Source organism: Elephantulus edwardii, unplaced genomic scaffold (assembly GCF_000299155.1).
Source record: "Elephantulus edwardii isolate Elephantulus edwardi_28Jun2011 unplaced genomic scaffold, EleEdw1.0 scaffold00032, whole genome shotgun sequence".
NCBI classification, from domain to species: domain Eukaryota; kingdom Metazoa; phylum Chordata; class Mammalia; order Macroscelidea; family Macroscelididae; genus Elephantulus; species Elephantulus edwardii.
In genome coordinates, this window is record NW_006399782.1 from 8,352,216 (window position 1) to 8,371,439 (window position 19,224).

A 19,224-nucleotide genomic window follows, 5' to 3' on the forward strand; every position below is an offset into this window, starting at 1 on the left:
CCTTCTTTGGAGTGGGAACAAATATAGATCTCTTCCAGTCAGTTGGCCAAGTGGTTGTTCTCCAGATTTCTTGGCACAACTTGGTGAGCACATCCAGGGTAGCATCTGTTAGCTGAAATATGTCAGTTGGTCTACCATCTATTCCTGGGGCCTTCTTTTTTGCTATTTCCTTCAAAGCAGTTTGAACTTCCTTCATCACCATAGGCTCTTGCTCATATGTTATTTCATTAAATTCTTCTGTGTCTGCCAATTCCTTTTGATACAATGACAGTATATTTCTTCCATCTTCTTTTAATACTTCCTGGATAATTTTTATATTTGCTATTCCTGCCACCAGTGTTTTTTAAACTATAGGTTGTAGCCCATTAATGAAACATAAAATCAATTTAGGGGGTATAGTGAGCACTTTTTTATAAAATAGTATGTTGTTGTCAATTTGGCCCTGACTCCTAGCGACCCAGTAGACAACAGAATGAAACCTTGCCCAGTCCTGAGCATCCTCACCATCTCTCCTGTGTTTACGATCACTGCCTCAATCCATTTTCGTATTACTGTCTCAGTCCATTTTGGTGAGAATCTTCTTTGTTGTTGACCATCTACTCTACCAAGCATGCTGTCCTATTCCAGGGACTGGTCCCTCCTGATAACATGTGCAGCGTATGTGAGACAAAGTTACACCATCCTTGCCTCTGAAAAGTACTGTGGCTTCCAAAACAGATACGTTTGTTCTTCCATCAGCGCACAGCATGTTCAATACTCTTCACCAACACTAAAATTCAGAAGGGGTTGATTCTTCTTGAGTTTTTCTTATTCACTACCTATCTTTCATGTGCATATGAAGCAATTGAAAGAAGTGACCATGGCTTGGGTCAGGTACACTTTAGTCTTTAAAGGGACATCTTCAGGGGAGCTCTGGTGGCCTAGTGGCAAGAAGCTGCACTGCAATCCCAGAGGTACATGGTTCGAATCCACCAGATGCTCTGCTGGAGAAGGAGGAGCAATCTCCTCCTGTACCAGTCAGATCTGATTTGATGGTACACGCACACAAAATAAAAAAAAAAAATAAAAATTAAAAAAAGGGACATCTTCACACTTTCACTTCAAAGAGATACTTGGCAGTAGACTTGCCTAGTGCAGTTGCTTATGAACTCTTAGCTGTATATGTGTGACCTGAGCCTGACAGAAAATTTATTTCTTGGTGTAGGCAAGGATGTTGGCAGGAAAATCTGAAGTATTTCCAATTCAGGGAAAATATTTGTTCTGTTGTTCTGGAACAAAAGTATTTCATTCTGTCAGAGGTAATAATCTTTGGCACTAGATACCAGAGAATTAAGATGTGTGTTTGAATAGACTCACAAGTAAATTGGGATGTAACTCCCTTCAGAAATTGTGAGGGGAGCTGATTTCCTGGCTTTACGAGGTTGGATGCTGGCCCTAGCATCGCCGGCATGCCAGCAGGACTGCTCTTGGGGTTTTGCTGACTGGAGTCTTTACAGAAGCATGTCTTCCTCCATGGAGCCACTGGATAGGTTCAAACTGCCAGCTTTTCCTTTAACAGCCAGGCAATTAACGTTTTTTTGTCATCAGGCTCCTCCCTGATTTTATATTGTTCTGGGCCATCGAGTCAGAATCGACTCATAGCTGATTCTCCAGCAGGTTTTCTCCAGACTGTAGATCGCATGAGAGGAGGTGCCCATCGTTCCCCCCCACAGCAACTGATGGATTCACACTGGCTGCCTGCAGCATAACTCCTCTCCTCATACATCAGGCCCACCACAGAGATTGTGAAACAGGGAGAGATCCCAGCTCATTACAAAGGACTGTGAGGGTGAGAAAGGATAGTGGAGGGGAAGGCTGTCAACAACCAGGGTGTCTGGGTCCAGTCTCTTCCTGCATTTCAAAAATGAGCCTATCTTAGTCAGTGGAGTAATTGATTAAAGACACCTTGACCCTTCAATGGCCAAAAAGAACTAAAGCTTGTATTGCTTAGCTTTACACTCTGTTTTTCAGTGTGAAGAGATGACAGGAGGGAGGGAGGAAAGGCCATATAATGCTTTTCTTGTGGTGGTAAGCACTGCTGACTTGGAACTGAACTACAGCTGACCCTCCAGAGGGTTTTCAGAGGCAGTAAACCACTTGATTGTGCTTATGCGAAACCTATACTTGGACTAGGAGGCAGTCGTCATAACAGAGCAAGGAAACACTGCAAGGTTCAAAATTGGGAAGGGTGTGCGTCAAGGATGTGTCCTATCTCCATACCTTTTCAATCTGTATGCAGAACAGATTATCCAGGAGGCTGGGCTCTATGAGGAGAAATGTGGCTTCAGGATTGGAAAAAAACTCATCAACAATCTGTGTTATGAAGAGGATACAACCCTGCTTGCTGAAACTAAGGAGGACCTGAAGTGCTTGCTGCAGAAGTTCAAGGACTGCAGCCTTCACTGTGGATTGAAGCTCAACATCAAGAAAATAAAAATTCTTACCACTGGACTCACTGGCAGCATCATGATAGATAGTGAAAGAGATTGACATTGTCAATAGCTTCAGCTTGGCTCTGCAGTCAACACTCTTGGTACCAGCAGCCAACAAATTAAAAGGTGAATTGCATTGGTAAAGTCTACTCTCAGAAACCTCTTCAAAATACTGAAGAGCAACGATATCAGTCGGAAGACTAAGGTAGCCTGATACAGGCCATGCTCCTTGCAATTACTGGCTATACATCAGACAGTTGGACAATGACTAGGAATGATGGAAGGAGAGTTGATGCCTTTGAGCTGTGGGGCTGGAGAATAGTATTGAATATACCATGGACTGCTAAGAGAACAAGTTCATCCTGGAGAGGGTGAAGCCAGGCTACTCCTTGGAGGCAAGGATTCTGAAGCTTCGTCTGACATACTTTGTACATGTTACAAGGTGGGATCAGTCCTTGGAGAGGGACATCATGCTTTGGAGGGTGGAGGGACAGCACAGGAGAGGAAGACCCTCAATAAGATGGATTGATTCAGTGGGGTAATGGGGAAAGGTGTGTTGGAGACAGTAAGATTGGCAAGGGACAGAGCAGGGTTTAGGGCTGTTGTACGTAGGGTCACTATGAGTCTCAGGTGACTCGATGGCACATAACAACAACAAACCACATAGAAGGAGATTACCTATCCTTCTTACATGGAACAACTGGTGGGTTTGAACCACATGCCTTTGGGATTGCAATGCTGCTTCTTACCACTAGGCCACAAGAGCTCCTCTTTAGAGGGCTATTTAAAAAAAACGTTTCTATTTCTTTTTTTTAAAATCAGAAAAATAAAGAATATGATCCAACTTTAGTTGATATTTATTAAATCAATTCAGTTGTAAAATATTTTTATTGTGGTTACAAATATATATATAAATAAAACCTTCACTATTGCGTTATCTTTTCTTGGTATACTTCCACTATATCAGTTATGTTTATCATGTTGGGCTCTTGTACAACCACCAGTGTCCAGTTCTAAAATGTTCCATCACCTTGAATACAGACTGTTTGCTGAGGCAGTGACCCTCCCTGTTCCTCCCCTTCCTGTCCCTGATGACCACTAATGGTTAAACTACCAATGAACTTCTGTCTTTATACATTTCCAAATCTAGACACTTCATATTAGTATTTGCCCTTTTGTGGTTAACATCACTTAGAAAAAATGTTTTAAAGGTACATTTTCTTTTAAAATCAGAGGAAATAGAATATGATCTAGTCTCAGTGTTTGTCTTTATAAAACATAGATGAAAATATACACATACATATGTAAGCCTAAAAATAACCTAAGTGGCTAAGGCCATAATAATGTCCAAATGCAGCTCTGAGTTTCAGGGGCAGCTTGTCCACAAAGCAGATTCCCGAGCACCACTCTGTAGCTGCAGAAGCTGAAGCCTTTGAGATGGAGCAGGAAATTGCAGACTAGCAAATATCACAAGTCATTCAAATAAGCAAAAGGTTCCTCTGCTCCTTGGATAGACCACAGAATCTACCACAGACTGAGAGTGGATTTGTCTTAGAAGAAAGTGATTTTTCCTTAACTAAACCTGTGTTGTGTCCCTTGTAAATTTCAGTGAGGTATTAATAAGACCCTGAGTACCCCTGTGAAGCTGTCATGTTTACTTGTGACCTTTTCTCATAATGCCCTATGCTTATCATGAAGCTAACCCATGTTAGCTTAACATCTAGGATAAAAATATTTACCACCAAATGACAGTTTTCAGGGTTGTTTTTAATTCAAAAGCGGATGAAAACAATGTATTTCTTTAAGGATACATACAACATTGTCAAATGGGATCACCACGTTAAGTGCAGGACATCCTAACAATCTGCCTTGCCCTGAGTTAACCAAACCGCTGGAGAACAAAGGTAAAGTAGGGAGCAGGCTGGTTCCTCCTCTTGTTATGTGGACTCCTGCAGCCCTGGGGATGTATGGTCCCCACCATCCTGAGAGAAGGGGAAAGGAGTATGTTGTACAGGACACACTCAGCCCTCTGCCCCAAGGCTGTTAGGTGCCATCGAGTAGAATTCAAAGTGGCCACATGAACAACAGATCTGAAACCCTGTCCTAACCTGTGCCATCCTCACTACCTCTGACACACTTGAGGCCATTGCTTTAGTCACTGTGCCAAGCCACCTGGTCGAGGGTCTTCCTTTCCTTCACCGTCCCTCCGCCTTCTCAAGCATGATGTCCTTCTCCAAGAAATAGCCTCTTCTAACATGCTGAAATTATGAGACAAAGCTTCATCATTTTTGCCTCCAAGGAGCACTCTGGCTGCACTTCCAAGACTGTTTATTTTTGCCTTTTGGCAGTCCATGGGATATTCGGCACCTTAACAAGGCAAATATTACAGCTCTTTAGCATGGTTGGCAAGCCTTCTCCCCAGAGGCACCAAACCTCAGCCTGTTGTAGGAAGACCTTTACAAAGGAATTTCCCAGCCTCCAGCGACTCCAGAATGGGGCACCTGGTTCAGGCAAGTTACAGGTCTTCAGTGGCTCAGGTACACCTCCTGCCTAGAGCCACCCACTAGCTCGCTCCCTCACTTTCTCACTCTTTTGTCCTGTATGTTCATGGGTAGGTAGAGAGCTGGCGAGCCTACAGCACCAGTTATCTTCTTCATTAACAATTCTCTCCTCTGAGTCTAGGAAGTTCCCAATGTCCAGGTGCAAAAGATGCATTCTATTCCAAACTCTGGTTGATAGTGAGGCCCCCTGGGCTTATCAGGGTGCCAGAATTGATGCATGCCCTGGCTAGAGTGCAAAGGATTCAGTCCTGTTGGGTGATTGATCCATATGTAGAGTCAACTGGCTAATTCCTTGCAAGACTGTGACCCAGTCAATAATTTTATGGGAATTACAAGACCATGGCTAGAAAAACCATATAAAAGCAAGTCACACACCACAACAGCTATTATACCACACACTAAATAAACAGTGTTTGAAATTTATTTGGGAAAATAAAATAATAAAAAAACACATCAACTTGCCTTTACCATTCAATACTTAATTAGCAGATTATCAATAGGCTACTTAATTTCTTTAGTTTTATCTTCTGCAAGGCCCTAAAAGCATCAAAAGCTAGGCTGCTAAAGAAAATATACTATCTAATGGCCTAAGAATTCATTTACTATTTAAAAGTAGAAGGGTTTCGCTCTTAAAGGGGTAACAGGTTCCATAGTTTTCACTGGGCAGATCTAAGAAACAAGTGGAAGTGATAAGGCAGGCAGCAGATTTGGGGTCAACACAGAAAAGGACCTTCTGGCACTGGAGCCTGGACACTGGAGCTTGCTGGCTCCCTGGGACACAGTGCACCTCCAGCTCTGAGGGCACAAGCTTCCCTGTGACCCCAGATTCCTGAAACAAGCTGTTCCCCAAGGCAGGGGCTGGCCCGTGAATGAAGTTCCTGCCACAGAACAAGCATGTCGGTGATGAGGGTGGTCCGTGAAAGAGCAGGATTCAGATGTGCTCACAGAGTCTCTATGAGTCGTCATCAACTCGAGGGCAACAACAGAAATGGTGAATTGAGCAGTGAAGAGGTAACAGTGGTTTCGACGTTGGATGGGAGTTTGACGAGGCTTCCCCCCTCCCCCATTCTTAACTAGTTTATCAGACATTTGTGAGGCATCTATTATTTATCGAGTGCAAACCTCAGTCCAGGGATAAAAACACCATTCCTCCAACAGGGAACATACAGCCAGTTGGTAATACTATTCTCACCAAAGCAATATGGCGTCCTGGTGTGATGCAAGCCGTCTGTGCAGTAGCTGAAATTTGCATAGCTGTGGCCTCTGTGATTAACATTATCCTCCCCTTCGTAAAGATACTTTCCTGTGCTTTACTTATACAGATTAAATGTCCTTGGTGATCACAAAATTGTGAGAGTTACCAGATTTAAGATCACAAATTGATATGCTTTCAAAATAGGCTCATTCCAGATTATGAAATGGAAACCGAAAAAGTTTACTTTCGGTAACAAAAAGGATCTTTTGAACTAAGTTAGTTTTAAAAATCCCAAAATCTATTACAAGAAAAAAAGCTAAAATCTTGTTTTACATGTTGCTGTTACTGTGTGTCGTCACAGAGTCAGAACTGACCCATAGCTGATGGGTTTCAGAGGCAGTGAATTGCCCATCCTTCTCCCATGGAGCAGCTGGTGGATTTGAACCAAGTAAGTACCTTTGGGATTGCAGCAAATGTAGCTCTGTGTATTTCTTTTTGGGAAAGAAGCTAAAATACTATTTTGTAAAAGTAATGAGGTACTCTGGGTAAGCCTGGTAGTCATAAAAAACAACAAATAAAGTTGGGTTTTGTACATTATCTGTGACAGTGTCATACTGGTCAGTAGGATCCTGAGGGTTCTTTGAAGGAGGCACAATTAAGGAACTATCTCCATGCGTGTAAACTCCAGTGAGGACCCGCACGTAGTACATATACTTGAACCCGTTTACATCTGGTCTGGAGTATGTGTCACGGGCACAGTAACTGGCATTGACAGCAAAGTAGGTTCCCTTTCCATATGCCACAGCTGTAACAAGAAAAACAAAACATTTTAAGCATTTCACCTTGGTGTAAAATTTGGAATCGCAAACCAGTATGTCCAATAATATTCACTTTGTCTCTCTAAAGCCTCTTATTTTCCTAACAGCATTTTGTTTTGTTTGTTTTTTAAAAAAAATAAATTCCTCTACCCAGGCTGGGTTGCAACAGTGTGTCCTACCTTGAAGCTTTGCTGCGATAAGCCACCCACCCAGCCCATGCGTGAGTATGGTGTCACCCCGCTGTCACACGCCAGCCTGGGTTCTGGAGGCTGACCTTCACTGGGAGAAGCCAGGCCGCTCACTCCCTTACCATTTTTGCCAGCGTAACTGCGGTTAAAGCCATTTTGATTGACATATGGCACTGAACTTGCATCTGTCCCATGGAAGAGGAGCTTCTCATTAGAAGTCTGAACATTCTTGGCGTCCATGGTTTTTTTCTTTGCCCGGTAGCAATTCCAGAGATCTGGATTCTGGACCCTCTCAATCTACAAATTACCACATGGGAGAAAAAACAACTTGTCACTGACAAAAGCACTTGTCAAAGCAGCAAATGAAAAGGACCACTATTTATCATAATTAAAATTATAATGGGGAGCAAATTCAATACCAGATGGCAGCTTTCTGCATTCAGGAATCCTTTAATTTTTCAGAGATTTCTAAAATAGACCTTGGGAAGAATGTCAATTTAATTCCTAATTTTTTAAAAATGTAGCACAGGGGAACAGTTTAGACTCTTAAATACTTTGAACGCCAGTTATAGAAGAGAAACTTATTGTGTTCTCTTTCATATAAGAAACACACAAAAAGTAACCAGAAATTAAATGAATTTATTATATTTATGGAATGGGTAAAAATGGAGTAAAAAAGGGAGAAAAGAAATTTCACTAATTATAACTTAGGATATACTTTTGATTATTTAACTAAGGAAATCTTTTACATATTTCAAATCTAATGTTAAAAATAAAACTTAGAAAAGGAAATCCTAAATCTGAATGAAACAAAACTACAAAGACAATTATTTTAAGATGAAATGACTTAAGTATTTTCTATTTCAAGAGTTCTATAAACAAGAGACTCATTGAACTAAAAAGACAAGGATGAACCCCAAGGAATATCATATTCAAATTATTCAAAATCAATGACAAAAAAATATATCATGTAAAAAACAGAGGCATAGTATAGAGGAATGAGGTAAGAATGAGATTTCTTGGTGGAAGCAATGTAAACAATAAGATTGAAGAACAACATCTTTACAGAGGGAAAAAAGTCATCTTAGCATTCTATACATTGTTGTTATTTTGTGCTGTGCAATCACTTGCAACTCATAGAGACCCTATATACAACAGCTCTGAACCCTTCTCTATCCTGTGCCAACTTTATTGTCTCTGACACTCTTACTCCCAATACCCGTCACTGAGTCAATCCATCTCATCGAGGATCTTCCTCTCTCTTCCTCTCTCTCTTTCTCTCTCTCTTCCACCCTCCCAAGCATGATGCTCCCCCCAAGGACTGGCCCCTCCCTGCAACATGTCCAAAGTATGTCAGATGAAGCTTTAGAAACCTTGCCTCCAAGGAGCAGCCTGGTCTCGCCCTCTCTAGGATATACCTGTTTGTTCTCCTAGCTGTCTACGGTATATTCAATTATCCAGCACCACAGCTCAAAGGCATCAATTCCCCTTCTATCATCCCTAATTGTTGTCCAGCTTCTGATGCACAGCAAGTAATTGGGAAGACTATGGCCTGATCAGGTGCACCTTAGTCGCCAGACTGACATCATTGCTCTTCAGTACTCTGGAGAGGGCCTGAATGCTTAAATAGTTTTGGGACAGAGCACAGAGGCAGGAGACTTTACCCTGGCCACATTCAATGCAAGATAAATGAACATTCTCAGAATTCCAGCAGGCAGGGCCTGAATGCTTAATTAGTTTGGGCCCTTGGACCAAGAAAATAACACTTAAATACCAGATCTAGAGGACACATTGCCCTCTCCTGGGAAACTACCATCTTGTGGACAGCAGCATGCTGCAAATGAAAGAGAAGATACACTAAGCCACAAGAAGTCAGTCCTGAAGCAGAAGTTCAAGGCAAAAGACTTCTTCTCAGAACCATCTGAGAGATGAAGGCTTCCCTAATACTAGTACCTAGTAGAGACCCCTAAACTCAAGAGAGATACTTGCCGCAGCATAAGAGACTGGCAACAGCGTGACATGTTCAGAATCACAGAAGCCCAGAAGGCTTGAAACCTAAGCCATCATATCAAGGGCTGGATAGGGCGAGAGAAGTGTTGAATGACATAGGCTGGAGTGGAAGGGGATGCCAGTGAAGCAGGGAAAGGGGTGGGTCAACACATGTGCCAAGGGCAGGGAGCAATATTGAATCTATTGGTTGCATCTATAATTGGGGAAATGTCTTTCATTTACTCCTTGCTATAAAATGCTTTTCTGTCAGATACTGTTGTAAATCTGAGCATTCGAATTAAGACAGACTAGGAAGAAGGGTTAGCCATCCACTTCTGAAGTAACAGGCCGTCAAAAACCCTATGTAAAATAGAGCCGTTCAAACTAGTAGATAGGGCAACTGAGGCTGAGACCTCAAATATGGAAACATAAAGAAAGAGGAACAGTTGTAAACAGACACTATAGTGATTGGAACGTGGAACGTGAGAAGCACGAATATAAAAAAATTGGACATTGTTAAGAAAGAAATGGAACACATAAATATTGACGAAGTAAGATGGTTTGGCATGGGACATTTTTAATCAGATGGGCATATGATCTACTATGCTGGAGATGAAAAGGTGAAGAAAAATGGGGTAGCTTTCATAGTTAAAAAACTATTTTTAAAAAACTATTTTAAAAAAGTAATTTCTAGATTCCTCTTGAAATACAATGTTGTGAGTGAAAGGAAAATACCCATACAAGGAAGCATACAAGGAAGTCCAGTGAATCCCACTATCATTCAGATATATGCACCAACAACCAGAGCCAAAGAGGAGGAAATAGAAGATTTCTACCAACTTTTGCAGTTAGAAATTCTATAACTAGTGAAAATATATTCACAAGTTAAAGACTTTCAAACATGCAAAAGTAAATAACAGTAGAACTGTACGGCAAGAATTATAAGAGGGAGTATTCAGACAGGCAGTGACACCAGATACAATTCCGAATTTACACAGAAAAATAAACAGCACCAGAAATGACAATATGTAGATAAATAAATACCTTTTTCTAATTATATAAATCTATTTAAAAAATAATTGGCTATTTAAAAAAGTGATCCAACAGAATGTGAAAAATTTTATAACAGTAACATTCATATTACATGCAAATGGTATCTTGCTGAAGATTATTTAAAAATCACTATAGTACATCTACATGGAACTGCCAGAAATTCAGTCTGTAATCAGGAAAGGCTGTGGCACCAGGGATATTACTGCTGATCTAGGGAGTTCTGGTAACCTAGTGGCAAGAAGCTTCGCTGCAATCCCAAAAGGACACAGTCCAAGGCCACCAGCTGCTCTGAGGAAGAAAGATGAGCAATCCCTCGTGTGATTAACTGCCTCTGCAAACCCACCAGAAAATCTACTATGGGGTTGGTTCCGACTCAACAGTACACAACAATAGCAACAATATTAGATATAGCTTGGCTGAAAGCTGAGAATACCAGAAAGATGTTGACTTATACTGTATTGATTATGCAAAGGCGTTTGACTGTGTAGATCATAACAGGTTAGGGATAAAATTGAGATGAATGGGAATCCCAGAGTGCTCATGTGAAACCTGTTTCTAGATCAAGAAGCAGTTGTCCAAACAGACCAAAGGGACACTACATGGTTTAAATCAGGGACATTGTGCATCAGGGTTGTATCTTTTCTCCCTACTTAGTCAATCTCTATGCTGAGTAAATCATTCAAGAAGCCAGACTATGAAGAACAATGTGACATCAAGATTGGAGAAAGACTCATCAACATCTATATTATGCTGATGGCACAATGTTGATTGCAGAAAGTGAGGAAGACTTGAAGTGCTTGCTGCAGAAGATCAAAGACCACTGTGTCCAATATGGATTTCATCTTAGTATCAAAGAAAACAAAGATCCTTACCACTGGGCCATTTTTCTCATGTTAGATGGGAAAAGATGGAAGCTGTAAATGATTTTCTTTTACTTGGATCCACAGTCAATACTAATGGTAGTAGCAGTCAAAGAAAGATGTGTTGCTATAAAACCATTATTGTAGAATGAGTATAAGGATCCAAGGGGGGAGGGGAGGGTGGAAAAAGAGGGATGAGGATGTGCGGGGGAGAGGAATTAATCATGGGGTACAATTTGATGGGAGGGTGAGATAAATTGGAAGAATCTGTTCTGGAAAACAGTGAATTTGAATTTTGTGAATAAACATATAAAAATAATTTTAAAAAAAGAAAAGATGTGTCTCACTGGGAAAATCTGTCAATGACTTCTCCAAAGAGCTAAAGAGCAAGACTGTAAGTTTAAAGATTAAGGTGCACCTGATCCAAGACATGACATTTTCAGTTGCTTTCTAAGTATGTGAAAGTTGGACAATGAATAAGTAAGGCCGAAGAATTGATGCCTTTGAATTGTGTCGGATAAGAATACTGAATATCCCCCTGGATTGCCAAAAGAGCAAGTCTGTCTTGGAGGAAGTGTAACAAGGGTGCTCCCTAGTGCTAAAGATGGTGAAACTCCCTCTCACATACTTAGGAAATGTCAGGAGGGGCCAGTCCTTGGAGAAAGACAAGACCTACAGGTGTAAGGTTAGAGAATGAGAGGAAGGATTTAAAACAGTGAGTGTAACAATGTGCTCGAGCACCTCAGAGACGGTGAGGATGGCACGGACAGGGCAAGGTTCGGATGGATTCGTCATAGGATCGTTATGAGTCATCATCAACTTGAGGGCATGTAACAATGACATGATCCTATATAGAAAAATCCCAAAGAGTCCACAAGAAAATGTCTAGAGATAATAGAAGAATTTCAAAAAACTGAAGACACAAAGTGAACAAAACGTAGTTAGTTTTTATACAGCAACAATAAGAAGTCTGAAATAAGGATCAGGCAAACAATTCCATTTACAATAGCATCTTAGAAAATAAAATATCTGGGAATAAGTCTAACATTGGAAACAGGAGTGGCATCCACTTCTTTAACAGCTTGCTTCCAGAAACCCTATGAACCTGGAAAAAGGATGAAAGTCATGCAAGTGTCGAGGACTTTCATTCATAGGGTTGCTATGCGTTGCCTACGACTCGACGGCACTTGATGACAATGACAAAGTCTAACAAGATATATGAAGAACTACACAAAGAAAATTGTAAAACACTCCTAAAAAGAAAGAAGACTTAAATAAATGGAAAGATGTTCTGTGTTTCTGGGTTGGAAAACAGTATTGCTAAGATGTGAGTACTACCCAAAATGATCTAGAGAGTCAAGGCAATGCCAATCAAAATGCTCAATTTCCTTTACAAAAATTGGCAAATCCAACCCTCAACCTTATGTGAAATGGCAAGAGGCACCAAACAGCCACAGATTATTAACAGTGCTGAAAGAGAAAGACAAAGTAGGGGGATTCACAATTCCTGATTTTCAAGTACATTTTACTGTACCCAAAGCAGCCTGGTACTGGTATAACAATCAGACCAATGGAACAGAACTAAAAGTTCAGAAACAACTCTACACTTCGATGTCCAAATCCTGGGAAAGCTAGAATTCTGTGTGCAAAAAACCCACATGTTCCATGCTTCACACCCCAAATAAAAACAAATTCAAAATAGATGTGCAAACTGTAACTAGTAGAGGAAATACAGACATAACATGCTATAATATGGACAAAGCTGGAGGAGAATGGGCCTACTTAGTGAAGTTAATCACAAAGGGACAAATATGACATGACTTCACTTATATAAAAAAAACAAGAAATTTAAATGTATAGAGACCAATATTTATTCGTGGTTATCAGGGGTAAAGGTAGGAAGAATGGAAGACTTAAGTCACTGCTGAGTCAGAACCAACTCATAGCTGACACTCCAGTGGGTTTTCAAGACAGCAAACCAAATAGGAGGTGACTGCTTCTCTTTCTCCTTTGAAGCTGCTGTTGCATTCAAACCATCAGACCATTGGAGAGGCAGCATCTGTGGGTTAGTAGCACAACTCCCTAGCGACTACACCTGCAGAGCTCCCCTGAAAAGGCTAACAGTGACGGAAACATTCGTTGATTGCAGGTAGAGTTGCACAGCTGATGACTGTAATTGCTGTCAATAAGTTGTACACCATAAGAAGCTGAATTGAGTAAAGTTGTATGTTAGACAATCTTGTAATATCAACAATAATGCACATTCATTTATAAGCAGATAGACAAGATGAACAATAGGAACATGTGAAAGGAGGGAATAGTGGTTCAATAGATATCTTTACAGCTGTACCACCTTTTAAAATAAAAAAATTTGCTGCTGAGGCTGCTTATTGAAGGTTTGGGGTCATGGTTCACCCAATCGAATTGGCCTAATAACATAGATAGCGGTTCTGTTTCCTAGGTTTCTGCATAGTGCCTTGGGTCTAAAAAACTTGTAAGGAGCCTTCCAAGACATGACAGTTGGTCTTTTATTCATCAGAAACAAGCAGAACAAGTAGAGAATCTATGACTCTGAAATGTGTGGTTAGTTCCTCCCATAAACATAAAATTCCTTCCATAAAATGTGTGGTTAGTTCCTCCCTACTCTGCCATGAGATCAGAAGAACTGGGTAGTGCCCACTTAGCATTACTGAATATTTTCATCAGAGTCTATAGAAGGATTCTGGTCAAAAAGGGAAAGATAGAAAACAGAACTTCAACGTTTCATAACTGCCATACTTTCTGGAGTAAAGGGGGTTGAGTTAATCCCTGGAATGATTACCCTGAAATAATCCTTAAAACTCAAGCCAAAGTTACTCTTAAAGTCTTCTTAAAGTCAAATTATAGTTTAGATTAACTAGTAAAATCTATCTACTTTGAGCATTATGCTCTTTTAAGAATTATCTCTATGCATAGGTTCCATAGGGAGTTTCACTGCTAACAAAAAGGCTGAGCCTCTCCAGTCATTTGAATCCATGAGCAGCTCTGAAAGATGGGAAATTTCCTCCTGTGTAACTCGCAGCCTGTGAGTTAGTTCTAACTCAATGGCAATGAGTGAATGAGTATGAGATCAAAGTGACAACAGCAAACAACTCCAAAGATTAGACAGGAACCTTAAAAGACACTGAAATCTGTTGTAGAATGGGACTGTCCTTGGGGCTGGGGAGAGACTGAGTAAGATGGGTTCAATAATGTATACTGCACTGAAACAGAGGAGGGAGAGAACCGTTTAAAAGAGAGATGTAACTGGGTATTTCTGTCATCACAGGGGACTAGAGCGAGGGCTGCATGGTGGAGGGGACCTGGGGGAGGGTTTGTAAAACAATGAAAGAATCTTTTCTTTTACTTTTCCATAATTTTTGGACTCATGTACTTATAACTTGTTAGTCAAATTTGTGTCTTCTAGGTTGCAACACCCCCATGATACATCTTCAAGGATATGTACATGTACAGCCAAGCACAATCAATAAGAGTGCATCTGAATTCCAAAATCAGTCTCCATAATAGTCTATGTGTTTCCTACTGCCAAAGGGGCCCTTTAGAGTAGTGAGAGAAGATCTTCACCCTGAAACCCACAGCGTCCCTTTTCAGCAGGAAGTAGCTAAGAGAATACGCCGTCCCCTTTTCCTTATGACTCAGGGTGAAGTCTCTCTCAGAGAGGAGTGATAGGGAATGGCAAAGGACACACTGACAAGATTAATCAGAACTGGCTTTGACAAGCACTGTGGCATTTGGACAAGAACAAACTGGGAGGAGGGTAGAGAGAATAGTGCAACAATGAGTGAGTGGAGGCCCAAAATCTCTGTAAATGTTTATGAAAATTAATAAAATATAATTATAGAAAAAAAAAAGACACTGAAATAATGGAGAAGGAAGAGCTCAGAAAAGGTGAGAATGGTGGCACAGCCTGATGAATACAATCACTGTCACTATATTGTACATGTGGAAAATGTTTTACTGTGTATATTCACAACAACAAAACGGAGTGCGGGTGGGGAGAAGAGACGATATCTCACTAATTTATAGTGACGTGCGTACAAATAAAAATCCAAATTATCATAAAAGTATAATTCAAGGTAAAAAATTGTGTTAGCAAAAGGGAAGGAGAGAGCAAAGGGGTGAAAAATGGGGAGGTTCGCTAGGATAATAGAATTTGGTGGGTGGAATGTGGGGTGAAGGAATTAGGAAAGATCCAGTGGGGACCTGAAAAGACAGGGTAATAGTAAGTATAGTTCAATGGTGATAGATTTTATAAAACATAATGTATATATGAATGACTGTATGAAACACAGTATGAATAATAAAATATGTGAAACATAATGTACATTAATAAAATATAATGTATATGAATTTTGTATGCAAACCAATGTAAAATAAAATATTTTTTAAAAACTGTGTTAGAAAGTGAATGAAAATATGTCTATACAGGTAAAAAGAATAGATATCTTTGAGTTGTGGTGTTGGAGAAGAGTACTGAATATCCCATGAACTACCAAAAGAACAAACGACTATGTCTTGGAGAAAGTGCAGCCAAAGGGTTTCTTAGAGGCACGGATGGTGAAGCTTTGTCTCACATATTTTGGACACTGTGAGGAGGAGTCCATGGGGAAGAATTCCATGTTTGAAAAGGAGGAGGGTGGGCCAAAGAGAGAAAAACCCTCAACAAAATGGATTGACACAGCAGCTTTAGCCATGGGCTTAAGTATATCACAGATGATGAGGACGGGACAGGATAGGACAAAGTTCAGATTGATTGTCCAGGAGTTGCCATGAGTCGTACACAACTCAACGACACCTACCAACAATAGCAACAAGACCATTATACCATTTATTCCCACCACTCAGAGGTTCTATTTCCACAGAACACTCACCTTCACTATTCTGAAGTTGGAGCAAGACTCATTAAACTTGTTGGCCACAATGTTATACTCAGGATTACCAGGCTGTAGCTTCACCACACAGGAAGTCTGCTGCTTCATATCAGTCCAGTTTGTGGGGGTCTCAACTGCAAAGTAGACATTTAAGGATTCTTTCAAACCCGGAAGACTTGTTTACATATTCCACATTCCTCGTATGCTTTGTAAAGCTGAGTATCATCTGTATTTTTGCTTTGCAATCTCTTAATTCTATTTCATGAAAAATTTCCTTTCTCTTTCTAGTAGAATATTTTCCAAAGATAATTGATAGCAAAATGAAAAGAAATAATTGTTTTTAAAAGAAACAAACAAAAAATCCAACCACATAGATCCCTTGAATCTGAATTTCGGAGGTGGAACCTACCTAGCTACTTGCACCTTAATAAGTTGTGATCATCCTAAGATTTGAGAAGAGAACATAGTCTGTAGCAAGTTGCATTACCAAGCCAAAGGGCATGCACCTCTGGTGGTTCAAATCCATCAACTTTTCTCAGGGAGAAATATGGGTAATCTGTTAGGATTTACATTCTTGGGAATCATATGGAGGTGTCCAGAGCACTCCAAGATTTGAGAACTCCTGGTGAAATATAACTTGACTGCACATTTTAGTCAACCTCTAGCATAATTTAATACTGTAACAAATTCCTTCCCTACCATGTTTTAAATAAACAGCCACTACTTTTTTGTTTACACTTACATGAGTTTTTGCCAGAACCCACCACCTCCACAATCTAGTCATTACTCTTCACAGTGTCCTTAAGCACTGGATGGGATGACTGGTAGGCTGTGGTGGCAGCTCTGTTCCCTTCTCTGCTAAGCAAGATAATACTGAGGTCCCCAGGACTTCTTAGAGTCTAAGGAATTCATTTCCACTAAAATGACAAGTGTTGATTAGAGTATGCAGAAAGCCAAATGACTAGTTTAAATGGGATTTAAAGGCAAGAAAGGCTATTTACACAATGCAGACACTCTTATCTTATGGGGTAGGTCCATTCTGAGAATCTAAAGCTGTCATTTGATGGACGTATCGTGGCACTTTATGCTCAGGGCTGAGGTTAATTCTGAGAGAGGACCACAAATGTTCCTGATCCTCCCCTGTTCATCAGTCACAGGAAGAGAGGAGAGTTCACATCCTGATCAGCCTCTCCATTTTCTGCTCTGCTGCCCCTTTCTTTGAGAAAGCCATGGTCCAATTTTTTTAAGTCCCTGGATTTCCCTCCCTTGACCTCCCCAGAACAACTAATGCTGAGAAGCTTGTAAACCACAGAGAATTCAAAATTCATTGCTGTGGCGTTGGGACTGACTCATAACACCCTCAACTGGGTTTCCAAGACTGTAAATTAAACAGTAAGAGATTGTTCATCTTTCTCTTGTGGGGCCACTCTTGGATTTGAATCGCCTAATAGGTGAAGCCTATGGATTAGTAGTAAAACTCCCTACAGACTAGGCCATCAGAGCTCCCCATAGGGACAAGAACAAATGGAAGGTTAGCTAATGTCACCATTGAGACAGTCATCCTTGGACTGTTGAATATGTCCAAACTGTATTGTCCGGGTCTTAACACAAGTTCAAAGTCAGAGGCCAAGTTTTAAATGTATTCTTTACAAAACATACTTGAGTTTTATTTGCTTAAGTAAAATATTGATGTCAGCACAAAAATGTCAAAAGTAGATATAAAATAATGGATTACAAGGATAAAAGTTTAACTTACCTTCAAATTTGCAGAGGCGCTGAACAGGTAAGCTGTGTCCATTTGCACTTGTAGCAGTGCGTGTATGTAAGTCCACAGTGTAGCTCTGATTTTTAATTTTGACACTAACTGTCTTTTGCTTTGCTCTTTTTGCATTCTCCAACTGCAGGTTTGTCATTTTGTCAAATGAACAAAATGTGTTGTTGTCATTATACTGCCATTCTATAAATTCACTGATACAGTTAGCCTGAGATTCCTGTTCTTTGGCTCCTCTAACTCTCTTGATTATATCCTCGATCATACGTGAAGCTGTCATGACATCCCTGGTAATTCCACAAACCTTAATCAAAGGTTTCTGGTAGTCCAGGAAAAGGTCAATATTTAAGGTCTTCTGCAGTGTTTTCAATTCCTGATCATTCTTTTCATCAAAGTCTCTGATACACTCATCTTCATTGGTGTAAGTAAACTGTTCCTTTTCAATCAGATCTTGAATCCAGGAGATAGCGTTTCTTATATTTCTTTCATTGTCACCACACACCTGGAAAACTGCTGATTCTGCTTCTTTTTTTAAAACCATAGGACTTGGGTTTTTTTTAGGTTGTCGTGACAAACCTAAAAATGCTAAAACAAACAAAACCCAAAAAGGGACTTTTAGGTGTTTTGCATGTAGTGTGTACATTACTCATTCATTACATTCATTCATTCATTTCCAACAAGTTCGTATCAACCCACTGCTGATGCTTTGGTGAGTTTTAAGAGATCATAAACTGTTCAGGAAGAGATTGCCCATTCCCCCCTAGGAGCAGTTGGTAGATTCAAACCACCTGCCTTTGGGTTGGCAGCACAATTCCTTACCTACTAGGCCACCAGAGTTCCCTGGAATCAATATTAGAAAGATGGAAATCATGAAAATCAACAACTTACATGCAAATTTAGACAGCCTCGATGGTTGAGGAGAAAATGGAGACCCTTCTCTTTTTTTCATGTTGGTATAAAAGACATCCAGGACTTGACGCAGGAAGATAACAACTTTTACTTTCTTCACAGAATGGACAGATCCTTTCTGGATAAACTCTTCAATGGCATCCATCATAGCTTTAGCAACTATATCTGGGTCTTGCTTGGCACTCCCTAGAAAAAGAATTTCTAAAAATGACTCAAAACAAAAGATTCAGTGGAAAATATTGAAAAGTAAGGAGAGATTACAATTATCATAGAGCAAATGCCCACTCACTAACACTCATGACTGTCAAATGTTCTACCAATGCCTCAACAGCCAGTTTTCAAGTATTATATGTAATGGGGAGTGGTTGGTACAGGATATCAAGACACCAAAACTTTATCAATGAACAAACAACCTGAAACCAAATCACTGGTGTCTACATTCCTATCTGCTCAACTCAGCTAATCTCACTATGTTCACTGTATTCCTCCTTCCTATACT

General features: G+C 40.3%; 1 protein-coding gene across 1 annotated transcript in view; it reads right to left on the bottom strand.

Moving 5' to 3' along the window:
- Positions 1–6,742: 6,742 nt before the first annotated feature.
- PARP14 (poly (ADP-ribose) polymerase family, member 14) overlaps positions 6,743–19,224 on the bottom strand; it is a 58,760-nt gene continuing 46,278 nt past the window's right edge. The window contains exons 13-17 of the mRNA XM_006884303.1: positions 18,705–18,911; positions 17,802–18,401; positions 16,046–16,179; positions 7,356–7,530; positions 6,743–7,032 (exon numbers count right to left, since the gene is read on the bottom strand). Coding sequence (XP_006884365.1) covers positions 6,743–7,032; positions 7,356–7,530; positions 16,046–16,179; positions 17,802–18,401; positions 18,705–18,911 — 1,406 coding nt within the window. The remainder of the gene's footprint in view (positions 7,033–7,355; positions 7,531–16,045; positions 16,180–17,801; positions 18,402–18,704; positions 18,912–19,224) is intronic.